The sequence below is a fragment of the Crinia signifera genome, chromosome 4, assembly GCF_055691185.1.
Source record: "Crinia signifera chromosome 4, ASM5569118v1, whole genome shotgun sequence".
Lineage (NCBI taxonomy): Eukaryota > Metazoa > Chordata > Amphibia > Anura > Myobatrachidae > Crinia > Crinia signifera.
The window spans coordinates 227,262,759-227,287,201 of NC_139220.1; the positions used below are offsets into that span (position 1 = coordinate 227,262,759).

Genomic DNA, 24,443 nt, shown 5'->3' on the forward strand with positions numbered 1-24,443 from the left:
GCAATTAAAATATTTATGTTAGGCCTGTCTCTCCAAAACTGAAACTAGTCACTTGAGATTTACTTCATGTGTTTAAACATCCTGTCACGGCTTTGGTACCTTTATTAAAAGTCAAAGAAGCGGATGCATAGGTAATATGTCAGCTTTGCAGATACACCCCCATGTTTTCTCATAAAGGTGCATACTCCAGAGAGGAGCATACGCATCTATGATCAATGCAGAGTTGTGGGTGAAGGGGGTACTCTAAAGCAAGTTTGCAGAGGATGTGGTGATGAAAACAGGAGGCTATATATAGTTGTGTATAGGTATAAACAGGCCTGCTTTCAGATGGAGCTGTTCCACCAAGTATAAAACTGGAGGAAAATGCACCCTAATGTTTGATACAGGTATGAAAATAGCATATGGATAGCAATATCTAGAGTCCAGCAGTTCAGATTTTAAGAAATAAGTCTTTTGAGGTAGAAGAAATCCAAACCTGCCTGAACAATAAGGACCTGAAGCTCAATTCTCCTTGTCTGCCCCAGATTCCCAATTAGGGGCAAAACCTTGGAAATCCCACTGTCTGGTCTGAAGGTTTTTTTTTTTTTTCAAAATTCCCATTGAAATCAAAAGGCAACCATTGGTCACGGCTCTCAGCCAAGAAGCAGTTAGCCATAGACCTCAATGGGGCTTTTGAAAGTGAAGATGGCTGCCACCACACCGAGCACACCCCAGCAGCCCCTGTCACTATTGGTATATCCAACCCATACTGTACCTGGCCTGGATGATATCGAACCCATACTATTTTCAACCTGCTTTGTATCACGCACGCACCTAGTTTAGCCAGTCAGCGTTAGGTCTAAGTTCGTGAACAACATTGTGAGCTAGTCAAAACTGGCTGGAAATTAATGTTAATACTCCAGAAATGAAAAATGCCAATTGTGATTTGTTGTTTTGTTTTTCCTTTGTTAAATGTTGAATAAAAAAAATGCAAATCCAAAAGTCAGTATGCACTCCATATCCAAGGACTATCACTCCGCTCTTATTTGAGAGAGGGGAAATTTGACAACTTTAAAAACAGACATTAACATCTCATGCCCATGGTACCTTGCCACATATAAAAGATATACAAGGGCCATCACCTTCACTGGAATTCTAAAAACACACTTCAGTTTCAGGACAGCTGGGATGTGATTTGAACAGCCCAACCACTTCAAGTTGTATGGCTTGCTGCAAGGATATCTGATCATCAGACTTTTGTTTTGCTGGGGTGGGTGGGTGGTAAGTAGGGAGGCCAATCCCGGGATCGGCGGGATCCCGGCCTAAAATTGCCAGGATTTGAATCCCGGGATTGAAGCTTCCAATCCCGGGATTAGTAACCCCATTAGTTTTGGTTTAAAGCCGGGCAGCACTGAGCACCAGAATATGGCTCAGACGCTGCCCGGCTGACTTTCTTACCCCCGGTGCTGCTGTCGGGAGTTGGGAGGGACTGAGTGCTGTGCTGATAAGCATGGCGGCGCCCAGGCTGCGCAGCGTGAACCCTGACATCACGTCACACTGTGCAGCCCGGTCGCTGCTCTGCCTGTCAGCACAGCACACTGTCCCAAAGCCGGACAGACGCCCGATGTGCCAACCCCAGCCTTCCGCCCACCCGCCGGAGATAGCCGTCCTGCTGCTGCCCTGTCACCACAACCCCCGCCGCCGTAAGTGACAGTGCAGGGGGCAGCTTTAGGAGAAATTTATATTGTCATCTGGGGGAGGGGCCGTTTTTTGTTTTATTAGGGAGGCCAATCCCAGGATTGAGCATTTTTCAATCCCGAATCCCGGGATTGAAAAAATGCCCTGGGATTGGCATCCCTAGTGGTAAGCATTTGTGGATGTGGTATGGATTGTTAGCTTGTATTAGAGATGTGCACGCATATCCATAATGCACGCAGTGGCTCAAAGCATTGCCAAGCAGAATTGCAATGCAAGCTTCCACATAACTGGCCAACTTGCCAGTCATAGTCCATGGTTACAACAGGTCTGGACTGCTACCAATGGACTTATTAAAAGGCCAAACTACAACATTTGCTGATGTAAGCAAGTGTTAGGGGCAAATTAAATCCAAACTTCAAATAAATGTAATCACTCATGTGAAGGGCCTTTTTGTAAAATAATCCTATTTTAATGAAATACAAATCCTTTACTTCCACAGCTAACAGTGTGGATTTACCCAGAGGTAAAGTGTCACCTCTGCTGTAAAAACAAAAATGTGTGTAACTTTATGCCTTCATAATAAACCTAAGCTAAAGCTGCTATGGAGCATCGCAGGAAGACAACAGGCAAGATAAATGCTTATTCTTCAGGGCTGAATTAAGTGTTCAAAACAGTTTCACCAATCCACCTTGTGCTCTGGCGAGAAGTCAAGTTACTCATGGGCAGATAATTTGCTGTGGGTTAAGTTGTGCACACTCTTAACATGAAAGTGCCCAAAGCTTATCCTTGTCAATAAGCATTAACAGTTGCTTGGGGGTCTTTTAAGACTAGCGCGGTTTACTTTCCTGATATGATGCTCACAGGTTGGGGTGCAAATAATTATGCTTATACTTCTTTAATATATGTTTGGGGGGGGGGGGGGTGTGTGTTGCTACTGGCATTTTCTGAATCTGGTTTAGGGACTTATACACAATACTAATGTTTGCAATTCTGAGCATTTTTTATTTTTGAACAGTCACATGTGCAGTAAATGGTTAGCATGACAGACCGTGAGGATTTATTTGTGGAATGTACTGAGATGGGGGGCTGAATTGCCATGGAAACGTTGAGCAACAATAGGGTTTCTCAGAGATCCAATGTTGCATCTTTGTACTGTAAGCAGATCAGGGACACCATTACTGGGTGTGTCTGTTCAAATCCCCCTGGCAGAAGTAAATCAGTACAGGATTAATTGCAAATGTAAAACTTTTTTAAAACAGTGTGCAGCTATTTGCAAAGTAATTTGAATGGGAAATAATACATACAACTTTTCTTGCTGGCCATGTTTTATTTTTCTTAAATAGGGGAACCAATAGTACATAAATAGTATGCAGAATTCAGAGGCAAAACAAGTGTCCAGAGAATTGACATACTACATGCTATTCTTCTCATGCAGATTTGAAAATAAAATAAATAAAAAAGAAATTTCAGTAAAAACATACAGTAAAAGCCAAGAGGAAAAAAAAATTCTTACAGACAAATCTTAACTTACAGTAATGTTGTACCATAATTCCATGCATGCCGTTCTTAGCATTGCAATAAAAAATAAAAACGTTTCTAGAAGTAATATTTAAGCATTTCCTATGGTTTTTTAGAGCTCTCTCAAGCACCTTGAAATTACAAATTCCTATACACAGTGAGCACTTATCTTGAAATGAAGAAATTTGGGTGAAAAAAGTAAAGTAAAGGCGCAAACTGTTAATATGCAGGTTAAATCTATAGAAATGTAAACCATAAATCAAAGTTCTAATCTATACCATACTACTAGCTCAACCTGAGGCTTTCTAGCTGTGGAACCGAAATCCCCAGCAATCCTAGTCAGTTGATAAGGCATGCTGTATAGTTCAACAGCTAGAAACAAAGTTGTGCACCACCTTTTGAAACCATTCAAGATGTTGATTTTTTTTTTTTTTTTTAACATCTTCATGATATAATAAATAAAATACTGCATATTAAACTTCACTACATAGGATGCAATTCATAACATTTAATAAATATCTCTGCAATTTTCTAAATTTAACGAACGATACTACAATAATGCTGGCTTAACAGAGGTGCGTGATGGATAGCACTACTGGTGGCTAACAATAGGCCACAAACTGTTGTTACCTTGAGGTAGATAACACATGCATACCGAAATCTGCATTCTTCAGTTGCTGCTGGTATCATGTGTTTCAAGAAATGGATATGAATAAAGCTACACAATATGATCTAGCTCCGAAAAAAATAAAAATGACTGAACAGTTCCACTAAAAAAAAAAAAATGGTGTAATGTCTCACTGTGTTAACATCAAGGCAAGATCATTTAATATTGAGAAATATAGCAATTGATTTGATTGATACTTCATTTAGTGCATTTTTTCCTGTCTCCACCTGTGTTGCATTATTTAGTTGTTTTTCTTTTCCTTGTGTGCAAATGCCATGCCAGTTTAAAATATGTAGAAAGTAATTCTAGATTGTAAAAACAAAAATGGTAAACAAAACTAAAAGTTAAATACATACTAAAATACAAGTTGGGTGAAAAAAATAAAAAAAAACAAAAAATAAAATAAAATTTGAAGAAATATAAAAGAAAACCACACACAAGACAATTGATGATGAAGTATATGAAAAAAAATGACTGAGTGTTTTAGTTTAAATGTTTCAGAATGCTGCTGTAGGCTTTGTGGGGGATTGGAGGGGAGGATTTCATGGCAGAAGGTGCCAATGTGGCTTGTATCGATTTTAGAGGGGAGCCAATGGGATTTTGAAACTGGGGAATACCAATGCAATCCAGCTGCTTATTAAGGAATAGGTCACCACTAAAACTTAATAAGCTCTCGTCATGCTCTTTACTCCCAACCTTTCCATCTTCTGTTGGATCAGGGTCCAATTCTTCTGTCTCTTCTTTCTTACTAAATAAGTTATCTAGGTAACCTGTATAAGTATTTTCTTTCTCAACGTGATCATCTTTCCTTACTTCGCAACAAAACTGGTCTATCAGGAAGCATTCTTCACTACTACCGATTGGGCTGTCCCAAGGATTTTGGTTTTTGGCACCCAACTGTGCTAAGTTGACCATTCCTTTCTCCTGCTTTTCTAGGCTTACAGACTTTGATATTATAGATTTTAATTCAAGTTGTGTTACAGAGCTATTCAAGTCGTTGAGTTTGTCAACGCTGGAAGACTCATGTTGCAAACTAAGTTCAATAGTACCTGCTATAAATGAATCAAAGTCAAATTCTCTGTGCTTCTCCCTCTCAACTAGCTGCTGTGATGCTTCTTTTAGAGCTATCTGAGCTTTCACCAGACCATTTCTTTCACATTTTGATTTGCCTCGCTTATCGGATTTCTCCTTACTTTGTTCCTTCCAGTTAGAAAGATCTATAATGAGTTTTGGCTCATAATAATGATTGACTTCACTCTCTCTCCAAACTAAATTATCTAAGTAAGATGAGGACCTCATTTTGTAGTTACAAGTATGGCTACACTCTAGATCACAATATTTGTTTTCATGGTGATCTTGATATTGCCAGGAAGGCTCAACAGAAAAGTACGGATCAAATGCTGGATCTTCCATGTATTTTTCTCGATCTCCGTCCATATATTTGCGAGGGTCTACTTGAACTTCTTCCTCATCACTTCCATCAGAGACAAGAGCCCTTGGATCGCGCTGAACCTCGTCAGCTTCAAAATTATTATGTATTTGACACTCGTGGTCGGAATACTGACTGTCATGATATCTGAGAACCAAAAATAAAAGCATTATTTTTCCTTTGATACACAGTAAGATAAAAAAAAAAAACACTGCCTCATTTCTACCAACATACTTCGTACAAGACCATTCCACATGGCTATGGAATTAACTCAGAATGCAAAATAATCTGTTCACATTTCTTTAACAAATTTCTTCTTTTAAGTAACTTGTAATTACTACTGGTAGAATTTGGTAGGGTGGAGGATATAAACATATCTAGTTGTAGTATTAAGACTTTTGCTGGTAGCAAAAACATTTAAAGTACCCAAGGGCCAGTATTTTTTTTTTTTACTTTATTTTTTATAGTTTAAAAAACATAAAATGGGTAGGATACAGAATAAAGAAGGGAATAAGAAAAGATCCTGGGTTAGAATCGTGGCAAGTGAATTTGTCACAATAGGTGTGACAATTGCCAAGCAAACATTTTTTTAGATCAAAATGACCTGTAATGATTACCTTTTTTTAAATATTTTTTTTTTTTTTTTTTTTTTTACACACATTTTTTATTTTATTTATATAACAAATGTGAGCCAACACTGGTATTTGTAATCAGATATTTTCCACATCTCTCAGATGCTGGCATCAAATTCCCATAAAAACACACCACACAAGGGATAAACTGCATATCCAAAGTAAGAAGAAAAAAGGTTATAATAGGCTTATATAGAAAATATGGGCAGGGGGCTGGGACATTGTTCAGGTCACTGATTATGTAGGTGCATTGTGATAAGTAATGCAGTCCACAGTCTGTAGAATTTGAATGTGAAGCCTAGTGAAATACTTTCAAAATGAGGAAATTCCATGGAGAAGTCAACTAATTTTAAAAATAAAATAAGTTTCTTCTGATTGAACATGGATTACACTTTGGAAGTGCCTGGCCGCGGTGTAAAAAGGAGATATCATAGAAATATAGAATTTGACGGCAGATAAGAACCATTTGGCCCATCTAGTCTGCCCCTTTTTTATCCTTCAGGTAATCTCAACCCTTTTTAATCATTATTTCTTTGTAAGGATATTCATATGCCTATCCCAAGCATGTTTAAATGGTTCTACTGTCTTAGCCTCTACCACCTCTAATGGGAGGCTATTCCACTTATCCGCTACCCTTTCTGTGAAGTAATTCTTTCTAACATTTCCCCTGAACCTACCTCCCTCCCTCCAGTTTCAGTGCTTGTCCTCGTGTTCTATTACTTATTTTCCTTTGAAGAAAATTTCCCTCCTGTACTATGTTAAAACCCTTGATCTATTTGAAGATTTCTATCATGTCCCCCCTTTCCCTTCTCTGCTCCAAACTATACATGTTAAGAACTTTTAGTCTATCCAGGAAAGTTTTGTGATGTAGGCCATGCACCATTTTAGTTGCCCTTCTTTGTACACTCTCTAATGTATTTATATCCTTCTGAAGATATGGTCTCCAGAACTGGACACAGTAGGGAAGATGTATTAAGCTATACACAAGGGGGCCAGCTCAGATACCTGTAATGTGTGGAATTACTATTTATTAATCATTTTGGAACAAAAATGTAAGAATACGGCTCTTTACCAGTAAACTGGTTATACATAAAGTTATTATCGCTGCATTAAATACATTGGTCAGTGATGCACTGGATACATAGGAAGTGTAGTATTGTGTTCGTAGGAGCACCCTGCCTTTTCCAAAATCCGTGCAGTTCATCTTTCTTGCCTGGGTTATCACTCTGTTGTGGTGCTTCTAGTACAATTTGGTCTGCATCTCCCACAACAGATATTGACGCCCCAGACAGGAAAGAGGAACTGCAGAGCTTTTGAAAAGGTGCTACAATGAACATTACTATATATAACTAGAATAGCCTTATAATGATTGTACTACGGTAAAACATTGCCAACGCTTTACATTGTGGGCAAACTATTGTTAAAAAGGCAGTACGTAATACACTTTTGATAAAGAGATACAAAATAAATAGCCATTACCTTTCCCAATTACATGCATGGCTGTAGTGGTCATCCATCAGTAATATATCATCTACCTCATCTTCAATGTGAAAGGGGTGGCTGGAAATTGGCTCATCCAATGGAAAGGAATAGATGCTCATGTATGGGTGAGACAAAGCTTCTTCTGCCGTCAGTCTATCCATAGGACTAAAAGTCAGGATTTGTTTCAGAAAATCTAGCGCTGGGAAACCCAAAAAAGAAGTGTTAGAATGTTTTTTTGGGAAAACCATAAACATAACTCGTTAGGAGTTAAACAAAAGGATGAAGCATGGGTACATTGCAGGGGCTCACCTTCAGGGCTGATGCCTGGAAGTAGCTGTGGTAAAGGAGTATGTGGCTCAGTCATATCATTTTTAATGTAAACTGGGATTACAGTGAGGAGTTCTTGTCTGTCTTCTTCATGTACGACAGGTATTGATTCTAGAATCAGCTGCATCTGCTCAAGTTCATGTGCACCTTAAAAAAGCAAAAGAAATACTGAAATGTGTGTAAAATGTTACAATATTACAAGTTAGATCAGGTTATAATTCACTTAACCATGCCTAACCCCTGGCTCTTGCCCAGTGACCTGGGAATTCATCCCTGCAACACTTCACTGTCCACATTCTTAATTGCTTCACATTTTTCTTCTACACCCCATGACTTTCTACATCATACCATGTTTACCATCCCTCTACAAATACATGAGCAGTCACCATTAACATTTTCTCCCACCTCCCATTCCTGCTGGTCTTTTGTCCCTTTCTCTACACCATCCCAGTCATACTAATGCTCCCACTCATTCACAACCAGTATTTTCTCCCACATAGTTTCTTGCCACATCTTTTGCAGAACATACTGCACTTTCTTGCACATCTTTTGCAGAACATACTGCACTTTCTTGCAGTTATGTTCTTACCCAACCTCCCACACCATAAAAACTTTTCACCCACAAATCTATAAATAACTTCTCTCTTCCTTTTGACTGTCAGCAACACCTGTGCTAAACCTGATTCCATCTACCCCTATTCCCACCCACCCCACCAGGCATTCATGCAATTGTGCACACCTTACCCATCTCTCCAGATCTTCTTTCATCTTCTTCGAAGTGCTAGATTGGTTTACAATAAACTAGTCTAGATTCAGTTGTCATTGCCAACATATTATCGCTCCAGTTCTCCAAGTAGTTTGCAATATCAAACAAGCATGGCCCTCTCCCTCCTACAGCATTACTATTGCATAGAACATGCTTCTTGTCCCTTATTTCATCACAGTGCAGAGAACCAATATGCCACTTATATCAACTTACCTGCAAAAAGGGTCTTTCCAGTTAGCATTTCAGCAAAGATGCACCCAGCTGCCCACATATCAATAGCTTTAGTGTAATTGTTGGGTGAAAGTAAAAGGCGTGGTGATCTGTACCATTTTGTGACAAGGCCTTCAGAAAGATGTCCCTGGAGGGATGTAAAAATAAACAGTGAAGTGGTATCTATTTTTTTTATAATAAGCTACTATGTTATTGCAAGTATATGATTATAAAAAAAATGTAAAGACAAGCTGTTGAATGTATACAGTGTCTAAATCACAAAAGGGGCGGGCCCGGCCACCGCCGTCACCAAAGGGCGGCGGCAAATGGGCTTCCCCGTGCGGTGTGTCGGGCAGACACAAGGCCATTTTAGCGGGGCGCTGCTAGAGGGGCAGGGCGCATTTTGCCCTTTAAAAATCGGGCAGGGCGCAGTGCCATGCTAAAACAGCCTAGCAGGAACACTATGCCATGGAAGACATTACTAGTCAATTGATGGGTAGAAATAAACACACTGCGCATGCCAGAAAGGGGAACGCAAGGCAGACCGTAAAAAAAATGTGTTACAAAGGGCATTAAAGCTTTTTAGAATACTTGTAATTATGTAACAATTAACTTAATGTGCTGCCTAGGGAATCAACGGAAGGCTTCTCCCAGGGGGAGGAGTGAAAGGGGATACAATGGAATCAGGTTTAAAAAAAAAAAAAAAAAAATGAATAAATGTTATTCATTTGTCATCCGGGATACGGTCATTAGGTCTACACCAACTAGGTCGACAAGCATTGGGTCGACCTGTGTCTAGGTCAACATAAGCATTAGGTTGACAGTCAAAAGGTCGACATGGGGTTTTTCACTGTTTTTTGAGCAGACGTGTCGGCAGGCGGTATTTCATGCCCTACCATCCACTAGGGCATAGTGGTAGAATAAAATAGTGTTCCGAGCGTAGTGAGGTACTGTCCCCAAAGCATCGCGAGCGATGCAAGGCACTTCAAACTGTATCCATGTCGACATTCAGGTAAAAAAAAAGTGAACCCCCCACGTCGACCTAGACCCATGTCAACCTAATGCTTGTGTCGACCTAGACCCATGTCGACCTAATTGGTCGAGACCTAACAACCCACACCCTATCATCCAGGGTACGTCTGTACTAGCCTTTTTTAATGTAGTGACTAACTACAGAGATAACATATGTTCCCGTCTTGCATGGCATTCTATTGAATTGTGCAACACAAGGGAAAAACATGTGCAAGACATGTGCAGTCACATAGGATCAGATTTGGCCAGTGGTTCCCAAACTGTGTGCTGTGGCACCTTGGGGGACTTGCAGCAATGCCCTGGATAAGTGGCCCATGACCAATTCAATATTATTTATGATCAATGCAATAGGCGAATTGCGCCTGAACAGAAGTGAATCTTGTCCATAACCACATAACTGACCCTAAAGAAGATATAACTGAAATGTACTTAATATTTATTTTCTGATTCTATCAATGAGACATGACAATAAGATGTCATGTGGAACTGTGCCTGCATGACATCTTAATAAGCAATTCAACATTTTAAAAAAGGTATTACAGATAGACAAAACTGGAGACCACTAGAAAAGTTGGGACAAGTAATTGGGTTAAAAAGCAATAGTCATGTCTTTCCACAAGAACATGTATTCCAGCAGCACAAATCCCTACTGAGGTTATACTGAAATTATATTGTTAGAACATATTCATGCTTAGCTTTTCTTTAAGCAATGGAAATTATGTTCTTACAGATATCCATTTATTTTAGTATGGCACCTGATATTGGAAGGTAAAAGGTACAATAAGATAAGGGGAGAAATAAACATCTCTCCTTTACATACCTATAAAAGAATCAAGTAATAGACTATACAATTTTTGCATTAAAAACACTATATAGGTAATTAGTTATTTATGAATGTTAACTATGCACGGTGACATTGTGGGGAGTACTGGTCCCTCACACAGACTCTCTCCACTGGGACATGGTCTGATATGAACCACTAAAAGTTATGTGTATCATGCAGTGTGGTACAGAATAAATAAGATATTCATTACATAAACCAGCACTTTAGTATATGTGCAGCTTAAAGCTGGATACACAAATAAGCAAATTCCGCAGACACCAGCTTAAAGTACCCCATGTACATTGCAGACTTTAGGGCAATTATGACAATTAGAGACCTAAATAGCCAAAAGCTACAGTTTGTTTACACACAAACTGACTGCAAATATTCATCAGTGTCTTATACCCCTTTCACATCGCACTTTTAAAACGGTAAATTGCCGTTTTTTTCCCTTTTTAAAACGTTTAAGCCTGCACTGTGAATGCACCACAGCCGATTTACCGTTTAAAGTTAACTGGCATTTCGAACCGTGTAAAAAGCAGAGTCCTACACGGTTCCTTGCCGTTTTTTGTGCAATGTGAATGTGTACAATGCTATGCATTCACAGTGCAGGCTTAAACGTTTTAAAAAGGGAAGAAAAAAACGGCAATTTACCGTTTTAAAAGTGCGAAGTGAAAGGGGTATAAACCGGTATTTAAAACGGTAATCTGCGGCAATGTTAAGGCTCTGACCCGTTTTAATTACCGTTTTAAATACCGTTTTTTAAAACGTGTCAGCGATGTGAAAGTGGTATTATTGGGAATGTACAGATGTCTGTGCTGACTTAATATGCAATTGTACCAAGACAAATGTTTTGGCAGCATGTGATCATTGTCCAAGCAGACATTATCTTAGATTGGACACATGGACTGTACAGACTGTAGATTGGATTGGACACATGGACTGTACAGCTGGAATGGTCTAATTTGATGACCACTGGAGCATCTTAAAAGGCTTGTCCTCTCACTGCCAACATTTCTAGCAATGCATCTCTAACCTGCCTATGTCACCATCTATTCCCGGCCACTGCATTCCATTCATAGTTTGCTGGTATAACCCCTTAAAAGACCAGAATAGAAGTTACCACCCTTACCCAGTCTCAATGTTAACTATTAAACAAGGCCATTGTTATATTGCTTATATATAAAAATACATTCACTGAGAAATGTTCTAGTAAAGAGAACCACACAGTGACCACGTAAATGGTTCACTGCAAGCAAGGAACAAATTAATTAGCATTGGATTTATTCAAGTCACATCACACAAGCATTGTCCTTACCTTATGTGAGTAATGGGGATCCATAATACGAGCGAGACCAAAATCTCCAATCCTTACTACCAAATCTTCAGTATTTATGAACAGGTTTGCTGGCTTAAGATCTCTATGCAGCACATTGGCCGAGTGGATATATTTAAGCCCACGTAGCAGCTGGTACATGAAAAGCCTGGCATGCTCTTCGCGTAGTGGGCCCTGCTCAAGAACCTTGGCTAGATCTGTTTCCATATGATCCTGAACAATGTAAACAGAGTTCAGCTCTGTTAGGGAACCCACGTCATCTGTTAAGCACTGTCCATTAGGGCTGAGAATTTCAAAAACTTTTACAATGTTTTCATGATCAAGTCTCCGGATAATTTTGATCTCCCGCAAAGCATGTTTGACACTCTGAGGATCTGTCAGGACAATTTTCTTCACAGCCACTCGCTTATCACAGTCATTATCAACAGCAGAGAAAACTAAGCCATTGCCACCATAGCCCAGGGGTTTCAAGTCCATATATCGAGCGCCCAAATCAAATCCATGAATGTTCATGAGACTTTCAAACTTCTCTGCCATATTGGCTACTTTACTTCCTTCCTGCAGAAATTCACTTTTCCTAAGTATCTGACAAACCACTGCTGGTATCTAAAGAAAAGGTTTAATATACCTTCCAAACAAAATGTAAAAAAAAAAAAAAAATTAGAATATAGAAAAATAATAAAAATAAAAAGCAAAGAAAACCTCTTCTTTAGAATGGTTTGCTCCAATTTTCATTGCATGTCAGCCTGCCAGGCCTGGTGTATCCCACAAGCAACAATGCTAAAGCTCAGCTTCGGCTGTATAAAAATGACAGAATTCATAGTTCACAAGAGATGCAGCATTCCCGCAAACATCGACAAAAACACTCAATGGAAGTGAAACGGAATGAAATGACATACTATGCACTCACCACTAGTGTGAAAAACAAAGTTAACATTAAACAAAAACGTGAATAAATATGAAAGAAAAAGGCTTCTATTATCATCCTCCTCCTCACAGTGCAGATACATTCAGTGTTGAACTGGTCCTGAGCAGCGGCATTCTACGGTGCTGGTAAGCACTAAAAATGTTATTCCGATGATATTTTTTGCATACAGTGCATCCGAAGAGGAACTCGTGGCAGATCTTAATTACAGAATAGTTCTTCTGTTAATGATCAGGTGGCTCCAGCTCACCACAATCACAATCAAAGCTGCCATCCATCTTATTCTCAGAAAACCTGAAAAAAAAAAAAAAATTAAATGTAAGTCCGTGTTAAAAAATGATTTGGGTCACCAAGATTATTTCCGCTCAGTCCATTGACAAAAAGTATAAAAAAAATAAATACAAAAAAAGCTACTATGAAATAGATGAGAAAAATATTTGACTCAATCCACATTTAGCTACAAATCGATCTACCACCAATGTAAGAGGGATCCTGGTACCACTTCCGCCTCACCAAAGCAACAGAGAATTAATTGGTTGCTATAGTCCCTACTTTAATTATGAATTTACAGAATTGCTCAAAATATCTTCAATTTGAATGAAATGGTGCTAAGATCTCTACTAACAACACTTTCAGACCTACTACCCGGGATTTTAAACCCGATACAATACCGGGTTTTTTAAAAATCCCGGGTCAACTGCAGGTGCGCATGACCCTGGATTTTAGTCAACTAAAATCCCAGGAAGAGCCAGTCAGACATACGCTAGTCCCGGGATTATGCACGTGCAATTATCAGATATTAACATGTATTTTTGCCTACATGGCTATACACATCTCTATTCCGTTTTTAGATTCATATTCTAATTAGCCCTGCACCAAACTAGTACTTTTTGCTGCATATTCTGGATATATATGGTTTACGTTAGAAGTGCCAAGTTTATGAACAGGCATGTTTTTTCGGCAAGTTTGTCACTAAATGTAAAGCGGCAATTGTTATAAAACAAAACCAAACATTACATTTAGCAGCAAACTCATTGAAAGCACACCTTAACATCAGAACGGATTAAATGAAGCCATAATGTTACTTTCCCAGACACCTGAGACCAAGTACCATGCCACATACCCTACAGTTTGGACAGAGCTGCACAAGTAGCAACACTGGTGACAGTGTTGTTGTGCTAGTGTTCATTCTAGCACCCACCATATTTGAAAACATATGCAGTTCTTCTTCCCTGCCTGGGGTGTCGCTGTCTGCTGTAGTGCTTCTAGCACAGTGTGGTCTGTATATCAGCACTAATATGCAAACCAGACCTGTGCTACAAACACCACAGCAGACAACGACACCCCAGGCAGGGAACAGGAACTGCATGGGTTTTCAAATATGGCGGGTGCTAGAATGAACACTACATTTACATATATCCATCCCCTTAAAAACGCAAGGTGATCCCCTGAGAACGCAGGCGGGCCAATACCTGCCGGAAGCGTGTGGCTGACGTCACAGCCCATCCCCTCCCCCAAAGGGGAGAGAAACCATTAGATCAGGCATGTCCAAAGTCCGTCCCGAGGGCCAATTGCGGCCCGTGCCGTCATTTCAAGTCACCCGCAGCCTCTAGCCAGAAGTGGGCAGAGCATCAGATGCAGGATGCACAGGACACTAAAGTGGGGTCCCGGCGAGCATGCCTTTACCTTGCTATCTGCAGCAGTGAGGAGGTGCCGACCGCCACAGTGATATGTGTTTTGCAGCTTTCGGGTGAGAGTGCTTCCAACCCCTGGACATTCAGAGAAGGGTTGGGGGGGCATACAATGAAGGAGGGGCAGGCTGGGGGACATACAAAGAAGGATAGGCAGGGGAATATAATGTGAAGGGGGCAGAGTAGGGGACCATTCTGATGTGATTAATGATTCAAAGAATGTCAGGCTGAATGGCCGGCCCCCCCCACACATTTTCGCCTCACCAAATCTGACCCTCATCGCAAAAAGTTTGGACACCCCTGCATTAGATGGTCGACAACCATTGAATGGTTTCTCTTCCCTTCTGCCACATGCAAGGGGATGTATTCACGTTCATCCCCTGGCATGTTACCGAGGGTATGTGGCAGCGGACGGGGGCTGTTCGGTCGGATGGTGTTTCAGGGGTCGTCAGCTGCTTAGCAAGCCTTGCTGAATCGGGCCCTTGGTGTTACCTGGGTCACATCTTTCAAACAGCAGGCTACATGGGTTGATGCTAGGTTCAACCCTCGTAGCTATCAGGTGAAGATTCCCAGGTAAAGCAACCCAAGTCAATGAGGTTGACTCATTTCACAGTGCTGTGAATAGCACGAGGAGGGAGTTCCCATAGGTAGGCCCTCATCTACTTGTCAGAATTTGCCTGTTAGACCTGAGAGACCAATCTGAAGAAAACAGGTCAAATCGGAGCTCCCTCCAATCTGATGCACGTCCCCGCATCAGAAGAGTCTCACAGAATCGACCCTAATTTGATCTTTTCCCCCAAACCTAGAATTGGGTTGCTCCAGCAATAACTCTGGCGGGAAAAAAACAGTATTACTGAACTCTCAGAAACATAACAAAGGGGGTGTACATAGATGTAGGCACATGTGTATTACACTGCCATCATCACTTACAGCCCTTGTACAACTCTACTACTATTTAACATACAATGAAGACACAGGATAAACATAAATCATATTACACACAAATTATAGTTTATTAATCTGTATATAGAGCCTACAGTGGTGGTTTACTTCCACTGCAAACATTGAATCACCCCCTTAGGTTCCATCAGATAGATCAGGTATTCCCAACCACGGTCCACAAGGCACACCATCATTGCAGGTTTTAGGGATATCCAGGCTAATGGTTAAATCAAAATAACTAAGATAGTAATTAAGGGGCAGATGTATTAAGCTTTAACAAGAGAGAAACCCAAGGGTGATAGAGAGATAAAATGTCCAGCCAATCACCTGCAAAAGCCCCGTACACATGGGGGGAGATATATTGCTCAGGAATATATTGCTAGCAAAAAAACGGGAGCGCGCACCCGGCGATTTATCGCTGGTGCGCACTCCAATCACTGGCAATATGGTCGCCTGCGACCATATTCCCAGCGATTATAGCCCCTATCGCCCCCGTGTGTACACAGCATAACTGCCATGTTACAGCCTGTGTTTGAAAAAAAAAAAGTCAGTAAGGAGCTGATTGGCTGGACGTTTATCTCTCTATCACCCTTGCATTTATCTCTTGTTAAGGCTTAATACATCTGCCCCTAAGTCACCTGTGGTCAAGCCTGGATATCCCTAAAACCTGCACTGTTGGTGTGCCTTGAGGACTGTGGTTGGGAATACCAGAGATAGATCATGGAAAGGATCTAATTATACTTACGATAATTCCGTTTCTTCCGATCCACTCCATGGCAGCCATTACTCTGGGTTATTTCCTCTTGCTCCTATGTTTAGACAGGTAGATTTGACTCCGCCCACCTTGGGTATATATCCTCCCCTTCCTCCATACCCTGCAGTCTTTTGAGTGTCTCCTATATAAAGGATAATTACAGGGGGGGAATTCTAGGCTGCCATGGAGTGGATCGGAAGAAACGGAATTATCGTAAGTATAATTAGATCCTTTCTTCCTCACCCTCCATGGCAGCCATTACTCTGGGATGTACCAAAGCAAACTATAATAAGGGAGGGTCAATGAATAAAACCACACAACTAGATGATGCTCAAGAAGGATATATTAAACATATCACAGTACAGCTTGTTGGAGCACCACCTTCCCAAAGGGGGCGGGAGATACATCCAAATTATAATAATTTGAAAAAGTATGAATGGAAGACCATGTAGCTGCGGCACATATTTCTTTCACTGAGAGCAGCGCTCTGTTGGCCCACGACGTCGAGACTGCCCTAGTTGAGTGTGCCTTTAGCTTCTCAGGAGCTTCCATGTTGTTTTCTCTATAAGCAAACGAGATAGCTTCCTTGATCCATCGGGCTATCGTTCCTTTAGAGGCTGCTTCTCCTTTCCTCGGTCCCGAGTGGAGAATGAAGAGTTGTTTCACCTTCCGAAATTCACTTACTCTCAGGAGATAGACTGAGATTGCTCTGTGAACATCTAATTTATGCAATCTTTCTTCTTCAGCATTCTTTGGATTTGGAAAGAAAGTTGGCAAAATCACTTCCTGATTCAAGTGAAACCCTGAGACTACTTTTGGTAGGAAACCAGGATTTGTTCTTAACACTATCTTGTCAGGAAAGATATTTAGGTACGGTTGCTCCGACCACAGTGCCTGAAGTTCGCTCACTCTCCTGGCAGAGGTGATGGCTGTTAGGAAGATGACCTTCCAGGTAACATACTTTAAGGGTACTTGATCCAATGGTTCGAAGGGAGCAGACATAAGAACATTCAGAACCAGATTCAGGTCCCATGGAGCCAAGGGTTCCTTAAGTCTTGGACGTTCTCTCTTCAATGCTTGTACGAATTGTTTGATGAGAGGATCATCTGATAGTCTCCTATCTAGGAGGACAGACAGAGCGGAAATCTGAACTCTTAGAGTAGAGGCTGCTAGACCTAGCACAAAGCCCTCATAGAGGAATTGTAGCACACAAGGTGTTCCAAACCTAATATCTTCGGGGTACGACTGAGCCCAGGACAGAAATTTCTTCCAGACCTTGTGGTATATTTTTGAAGAAACTGCCTTCCTTGCTTTCAACAGAAAGCCTGCCACCTGCTCTGACACCCCTTTCTCTGTCAGAATCGCCCGCTCAACATCCAGGCAGTTAATTTCAGTGTTTTGATGTCTGGATGGAGTAGTGGACCCTGATGCAGTAGATCGGGGATCATTGGCAGAGTCCACGGCCCCTGCACCACCATCCTGAGGACAGTTGGGAACCAACTCCGCCGGGGCCAGTAGGGGAGAATGATCACCACTGTGGCCTGTTCCTGCCGTATCTTCTTCAGGATGCGAGAGATCATCGGGAATGGGGGGAACACATAGGCGAGTTTGAACTCCCACTTTAGGGCGAACACATCGACTCCTTCTGACCCTGGGAGATGGTACCTTGAGAAGAAGCGCTGGACCTTCCTGTTTAGGTGTGTCGCCATAAGGTCTATTTGAGGGACCCCGAATCTTTGTGTTATTTCGTTGAACACCTGCTGATTTAACTCCCATTCCCCTGGCCGTACTTGTTCCCTGCTGAGGAAGTCTGCCAGCGTATTGTCCTCTCCAGGAACATGCAGAGCTGTTAGTGACAGCAGATTTGACTCTGCCCACGGTAGTATCTTTGTGACTTCTTCTAACAGGGCCTGACTTTTGGTGCCGCCCTGTCTGTTGACATATGCCACTACAGAGGTGTTGTCTGACAGTATTCTTAGATGGCTGTGCTTTACTTGATCTTGAAAGTGACGCACTGCATTTACTACCGCTCGCATTTCTCTTTGGTTGGAAGACATGGTGCGTTCTATTTTGGACCATAGGCCCTGGCAGCTTGCTTCTTGCATATGTGCCCCCCAACCAGAGGAACTTGCGTCTGTGGTCAATGTCACGTAGTGAGGCTAAGATAGTGGAGTGCTTCTGTGCTTCAGGAATGGACCTTGCCACCACACCAGAGAACCTCTTGCACCTTGACTTAAATTTACATTGGTATTTAGGTCTGAATGCACTCTCCTGAGAACCAGAGCTTCCGCCTGCAGAGTCCTCATCCGCCATCTTGCCCACGGAATTATGTCGATGGTGGAAGACATCATCCCTAGAAGGCGAAGAACTAGACACAGAGATGACTTCGTCTGAGTCTGAACTAATGCAGCTAACTCCTGGATCTTGACGCACCTCTCTTGCGACAGAGAAATCGTGTACTGGGTAGTATCTATCATCACCCCCAGGAACTGCAGTTTCTGGCAGGGCTTGAGATGGCTCTTGTCTCGATTGACCAACCAGCCGTGAGACTGTAGAATCTCTATCGCTCTTTGGACTGCTAGTTCCACTTCTAGCTCTGATCTTCCGCAGATTAGGAGATCGTCCAGATAGGACCACATGGCTATCCCCTGTAATCTTATGTAGGCTACCAGACTCACTATGACCTTCGTAAAGATCCTTGGAGAGGATGAAAGGCCAAAGGGGAGGCATGTGAACTGTAGGTGTTGATTTAATACGTGAAGCCTGAGAAACTTTCTGTACTTTGGGTGAATGGGTACATGAAAGTAAGCATCTTTCAGATCCACCGATGCCATGAAATCTGCTTGTTTTATGCCTTGTACTATGGACTTCAGGGTTTCCATCTGAAACTTTTTTTTTTTCTACAATGTATCTGTTTAAGTCTCTGAGGTCTAATATTGTCCGAAACGCCCCTGATGGCTTTCGAACCAAAAACATTTTTGAGTAAAAGCCGGCCCCTTTCTCTCCGCAGGGAACTGGTTCTACTGCTCTGGATTTTAACAGATCCTTGATTATTTGTCTCAAGGCCTGTATCTCTTCTAAATCTGTGGGATTTCTTGACTTCAGAAATCTTTTGTTTATTGGAACCTGCTTGAACTCCAGCCTGTATCCAAATTTTAGCACTGACAGGACCCATCTGTCCTGTACTGATTCTTCCCACTGGTGGACGAACTTCAACAGTCTTCCTCCCACTGGGATGGACTCTCCCACATGTTCGTTGTCAGAATTTCTTGAACCCCCTTCTGGAGGCCTGACGAAAGGACTGCCTTGTAGATCCAGAGAATCTACCGTACTGTCTACCAGGCCTATAGGTCCTGGCTTCTTTGAACTGGTCTCTAGATGACTGACCCTGATATCTTTGCTTCTTATCTTGTGGTAATCTAGCCGATTTACCGCAGGTCATACGTTGGATAATTGAGTCCAACTTACTTCCAAATAATAGTGACCCCTCATAGGGAAGAGAGGCTAGCCTATTTTTTGAACCTGCATCTGCGGACCAGCTGCGCAGCCATACTGCCCGCCTTGCTGCCACACCCGCTGCCATAGATTTAGCAGCATATTCCACTACATCCAGGGATGCTTCACACAGAAAATCAATGGCCTTCATCATGACAGTCAGGCTTCTTTGCAGATACTGTCTTGACACATTGTCTTCAATATCATTGGCCAAGGATGAGCCCCACGCTCTTAAGGCCCTGGAAGTTGACGCCATAGCCACTCCAGCTTTTAAGGATACTGCTGAGGCGCCATGCACTTTCTTCAGTGCCCCCTCAGCTTTCTTATCCATACTATCCTTGAGACTAGCACCATCCTCCAGAAGGATTGTAGTCTTTGACACCACTTCGGCCACTGCCGCATCAACCTTAGGGACAGTACAGAATTTTTCAAATGCTTCATCCTTAATTGGGAACATCCGTTCCAATCTCTTAAAGTTACTCGACTTCCTGTCCACCTTCTGGAACTGACCAACCATTAGGTCCATAAGCACTTTATGCACCGGAAAGTTTCTGGTTTTGACAACCCTGTCTTCAAACAGAACATCACGGACCTCCTCCTTATCCTTAATGTCCATCACCTTATAAACATACTTTAGGAGATTATCCACTAAATCAGGATTGTATGATCTCTCTTTCTCAGTAATCTCTCCAGATTCATCACCAGTATCATCATCTGTATCCTGAACCAACAACAAGGAATCTGTATCATCATCACCACCAGCACAGTCTAGGCTGACTTGGGATCTATTTCTTTTAGTCCCCTGTATATCCTTTAACTCATCCTTGTCACACAGCATACAATTATTGGACAAATGCTTGGATTTAGTCTTCTTCCTTCCAGAAGCTTTAGACACACTAGGATCAGACAGATACAAAGCCTATCACTTAACTGCCCTAAACTATGCACAGCATGTAGTAATACAAGTGCCTCACTGAGGGCTTACCTCTCCATGGCAGTTTCAGCTTCAGGGGGGGTAGAAACGCTTACAGGATCCATCTGCAGACTTCACACTTCAATCAGCATACAAGCTTCAGATAGTGTGTGAGATCCAGCGTTTTTGAATCCAGCGCCAGTCACCTGCGCATGCGCAGAAGCGACTTCCGGACGCCAGCCGCGTCACTTCCGCTTTGCGTCTCAGCCCCAGAGCGCTACTTCCTGGTTTTGCGTTCCAGACGCTCGGGGCACAGTCCAGCACACTGCTTCCGCCCTCCTCCAGCCAGAAACGCTGAGCTGCTTAATCCCAACGCTGTACCAGCAAAGACTCAGCCTGGAGGGGCAAATAAAGTGGATGCCACAGGCACAGCCTGATATCTGGCAGCAGTTCCAGGCACACAGCGCAGGACGCAGCCTGATGAGTGCCTCTTCCCCCGGGGAGCCACCCCGCAGCCTGGCCACGCAGGGACAATAGCTGCAGCAAACGAGGTAAGCCAGGCACAAAATAAAAAACCTATCTACCTATCCTAAAACTTTGAGACAGGAAAAAGACTGCAGGGTATGGAGGAAGGGGAGGATATATACCCAAGGTGGGCGGAGTCAAATCTACCTGTCTAAACATAGGAGCAAGAGGAAATAACCCAGAGTAATGGCTGCCATGGAGGGTGAGGAAGAAACAAGTATGTCAATTGGAGAAAGTGCACCATTGTTTAAAAAATATCACCCAGTGTGTATGCAGCTTTAAATACAAAACACAGAATTCCTTTATAAAATTTGGCCTAGTCTCAACGTCATTCACACTATCTCCTCATTTATCAGAAGGTTAATGTCACATACAGTACATTCAATAACTACTACACATGCCCGGTACATTGGGTCACTGACACGTTTCATTTCACAACATAACATACAGACTATTGATGGCAGTGGAAGCAGCGAGAGACCCAGCACAGATCAGATACTATACTGAGGAGGACAAGGGGAGCAATGACATCACCCCATAGCGTCACTGCGCCGCAGCCACCTGACTCACCCAGTGCACCCACCGCATGGAGAAGACGCACTGACTCACCTCAACCGGCAGCAGCAGCACACCCGGGAGTGACGCACTAGTTCCGGACACCCTACAGGGAATTCCGGGGAACACCCCCGGCCGCGCAGCAGCTCCATTGTCCCACAGCTGCCTATATACCACACACGCCGCTGGGGGGCTACACATGGCAACGTGCATGATGGGCCTTGTAGTTCCACAGAACCGGCAACAGATGGGACTGGAGGCCACAGAGTACATTTGTAACCGGCGAGACTGCGCTCAGCGCCGACTATACCCCACATCGCCCAAAACACCCTCCCGCTTCGGGGTGTAGCGCCCATGGGGCACAGCACAGAAGGGGCGACACAATAACGCGTGGCATTAGGGCGGCTATGGGTGCCGGGTCACCATTGGGTGAGCGGCGTGCCGGGTACAGACCCCTCCCTCCCCGGCTGCATTTTCCAGGACAGCCAGCTGGGCCGGCAGCACCACGTCAGCCGCATTGTACGGGGATCCCGATTCACCATTCACCCGCTACGCCGTGTCCGTAGCGCCCGGCAGCGCCGCCGTCCTCACCGGCTCCCCCAAGACTGCACAGCACCGAGCACGGCAGCACTGTCTGCGGGTACCCGGCGGCGGACTGTCCGGGTAGGAGGTGGGGGACACAGGCTCCTCGCACACCCGGCGGCCCTGGGACGGGTGTAGGGCACAACGGGACGGGTGTAGGGCTCAATGTAGCGGGTCCGGCAGCACACGGGTCCCCGGTGTACGCGCAGCCAGGGCGGCTATGGAGCTCCCATTGTTGGATTGCCGGGGACCTTGTTCCTCACACAATGGAGACGCCGGGCCAAGGGGGTGGGCGCCGGGTACTTACAGCTCTTGTCTGGTTCATATGGAGATGTGATCGGCTGCCCCTGTGACACTGCTCCCCGCTCAGCCCTGCCTCTAGCCCCGCTGCTTCTGCTCCGTCTTCTCGCTCGTTGTTTGCCGCAGTCGCCATGTACTCGGACTGACGGAGGGGGGAGGAGACCTGCAGACACCGATGCGCTGCCGCCCACTGCGTCACCCGGGACGCCCCTGCAGCCGTCACGTCACCCGAGCGGGAGGATTCAAACGGGCCAACAATCAGCAAATGCCTGGCCGCCCGTCACCAGGGGCAAAACTCTAGGAGGCAAGGGAGTTCTGCTTCGTGCTCCTGCTTCCAAGGGAGCACCTCTCCTAGCCTGTGAGTTTGAATTAGCTAATTCAGGTTTTCCCAATCTTTTTTGAATCACGGCACCCTAGAGTATCATAATTTTTTCACGGCACCCCTAGGCCCCCTCAAAAAAGCAGAATAAATATAACATTAAGTAGATCAGGTTTATATGGCAATTCTTAGGGTCAGTTATGTGGTAAAGGGCAGCGTTTGCATCTGTTTGTACACATATTTCATGATTAGCAGCCACCAGCACTGTTTTTTCCCATAAATAAGTTGAATTGGTCCTTGACCACCAACCTGTGGCACCCTTGCAAGTGTCCCAAGGCACCCCAGGGAGCCACGGCACACAGTTTGGGAACCACTGAGCTAATTGAAAGCCATTGATATGGCTTCTGTGGCTGTCTCCTCCTCCTCCTAGCAGGACCATAGATGTCACACTCTTTATTATAAACATAATATCCATAACATACATACACGCATACAGTACATATATTTATATAAGATGGTGTGTGTGTTGGGGGGGGGCACCAATATTTATCTTGCCTCCGGGCAACTGGGACAAAGTTACGCCACTGCCCGTCACTCACCCACCAGCCGCCCTTACCGTCACCCTCACCCGCTGCTGTCAGCTGCGGCGTTGAGGTTTCTTTGTTTGATGCGCTGCTGCACCGTACAGCCCGGCCAGTGCCCGGAGCAGCTGCGTACTGAGGAGAGGGTATCTGGTCAAAAGGTAATAAGACGACACATGCTCGACATTGAATGTTGACAGGTTAATGGTCGACAGGAAAAGTTGACGTGTTTTTTATTATTATTTTTTATCCGACGTGTTAACACTTCACAATTCAAGTGGTCCCTGTGCCCGGAGCATGGTGAGCACGGCCATACACTTATATGGTGTCTATGTTGGCAGATCTAGAAATAGACCCCCCCCCAAAAGAGAAAAACCCATGTCAACCATTTCCATGTCGACCTTTTGCCAATGACGACCTTTTACCTGTCAACCAAACTATTGACTGTCGACCTAATAATGCACACCAGAGAGGAGCAGCAGAACGATTTGTATGGATCACTCAGCACCTGTGTATAATGGTCCATACACACTGGGTGACTGTGCCCAGCGTGTATGGCAGGGCCGGATTTGTGCCTAGGCCCGTGAGGCACCGGCCTCAGGGCGGCACCAATTAAGGGGCGGCAGGCAGGCTGACATTCTGTTAAATGGCATAGCGGGTGGGCAGCGGCGAGTGACGAGCGCCGCCGCCGCAGACATGAATTATAATATGTCGGCGTCAGCCCCGCTCGTCACCCGGCACTGCCCACCCACTCTGCCATGCACATTACATCACCGCTTAGTGGCTGGGTCCGACGGTCCCCCTGCGCGTCCGGAAATGGCTCAGGCTCACTGCTGCTGGCTCCTGCTCATTGGCTACTCTACACATATACAGTCTATTGGCTGCTGTGTATCCAGCAGCTGAGCTGAGCGGCGTGCAGATCCTCCCTGCACTCTGTCAGTTACAGTGTGTGAGCCGGAGAG

The 24,443-nt window shown here is 43.7% G+C and overlaps 1 protein-coding gene across 1 annotated transcript; it reads right to left on the reverse strand.

Moving 5' to 3' along the window:
* Nucleotides 1-2,971: 2,971 nt before the first annotated feature.
* MAPK6 (mitogen-activated protein kinase 6) lies at nucleotides 2,972-22,748 on the reverse strand. Its single transcript, XM_083183899.1, has 6 exons — nucleotides 22,589-22,748; nucleotides 11,882-13,118; nucleotides 8,712-8,856; nucleotides 7,715-7,879; nucleotides 7,403-7,604; nucleotides 2,972-5,438 (listed from the first exon to the last, which is right to left on the reverse strand). Exons 2-6 carry the CDS (start codon nucleotides 12,434-12,436, stop codon nucleotides 4,346-4,348), a joined length of 2,160 nt encoding a protein of 719 aa, XP_083040025.1. The 5' UTR covers nucleotides 12,437-13,118; nucleotides 22,589-22,748; the 3' UTR covers nucleotides 2,972-4,345.
* Between the last annotated feature and the right edge of the window lie 1,695 nt (nucleotides 22,749-24,443).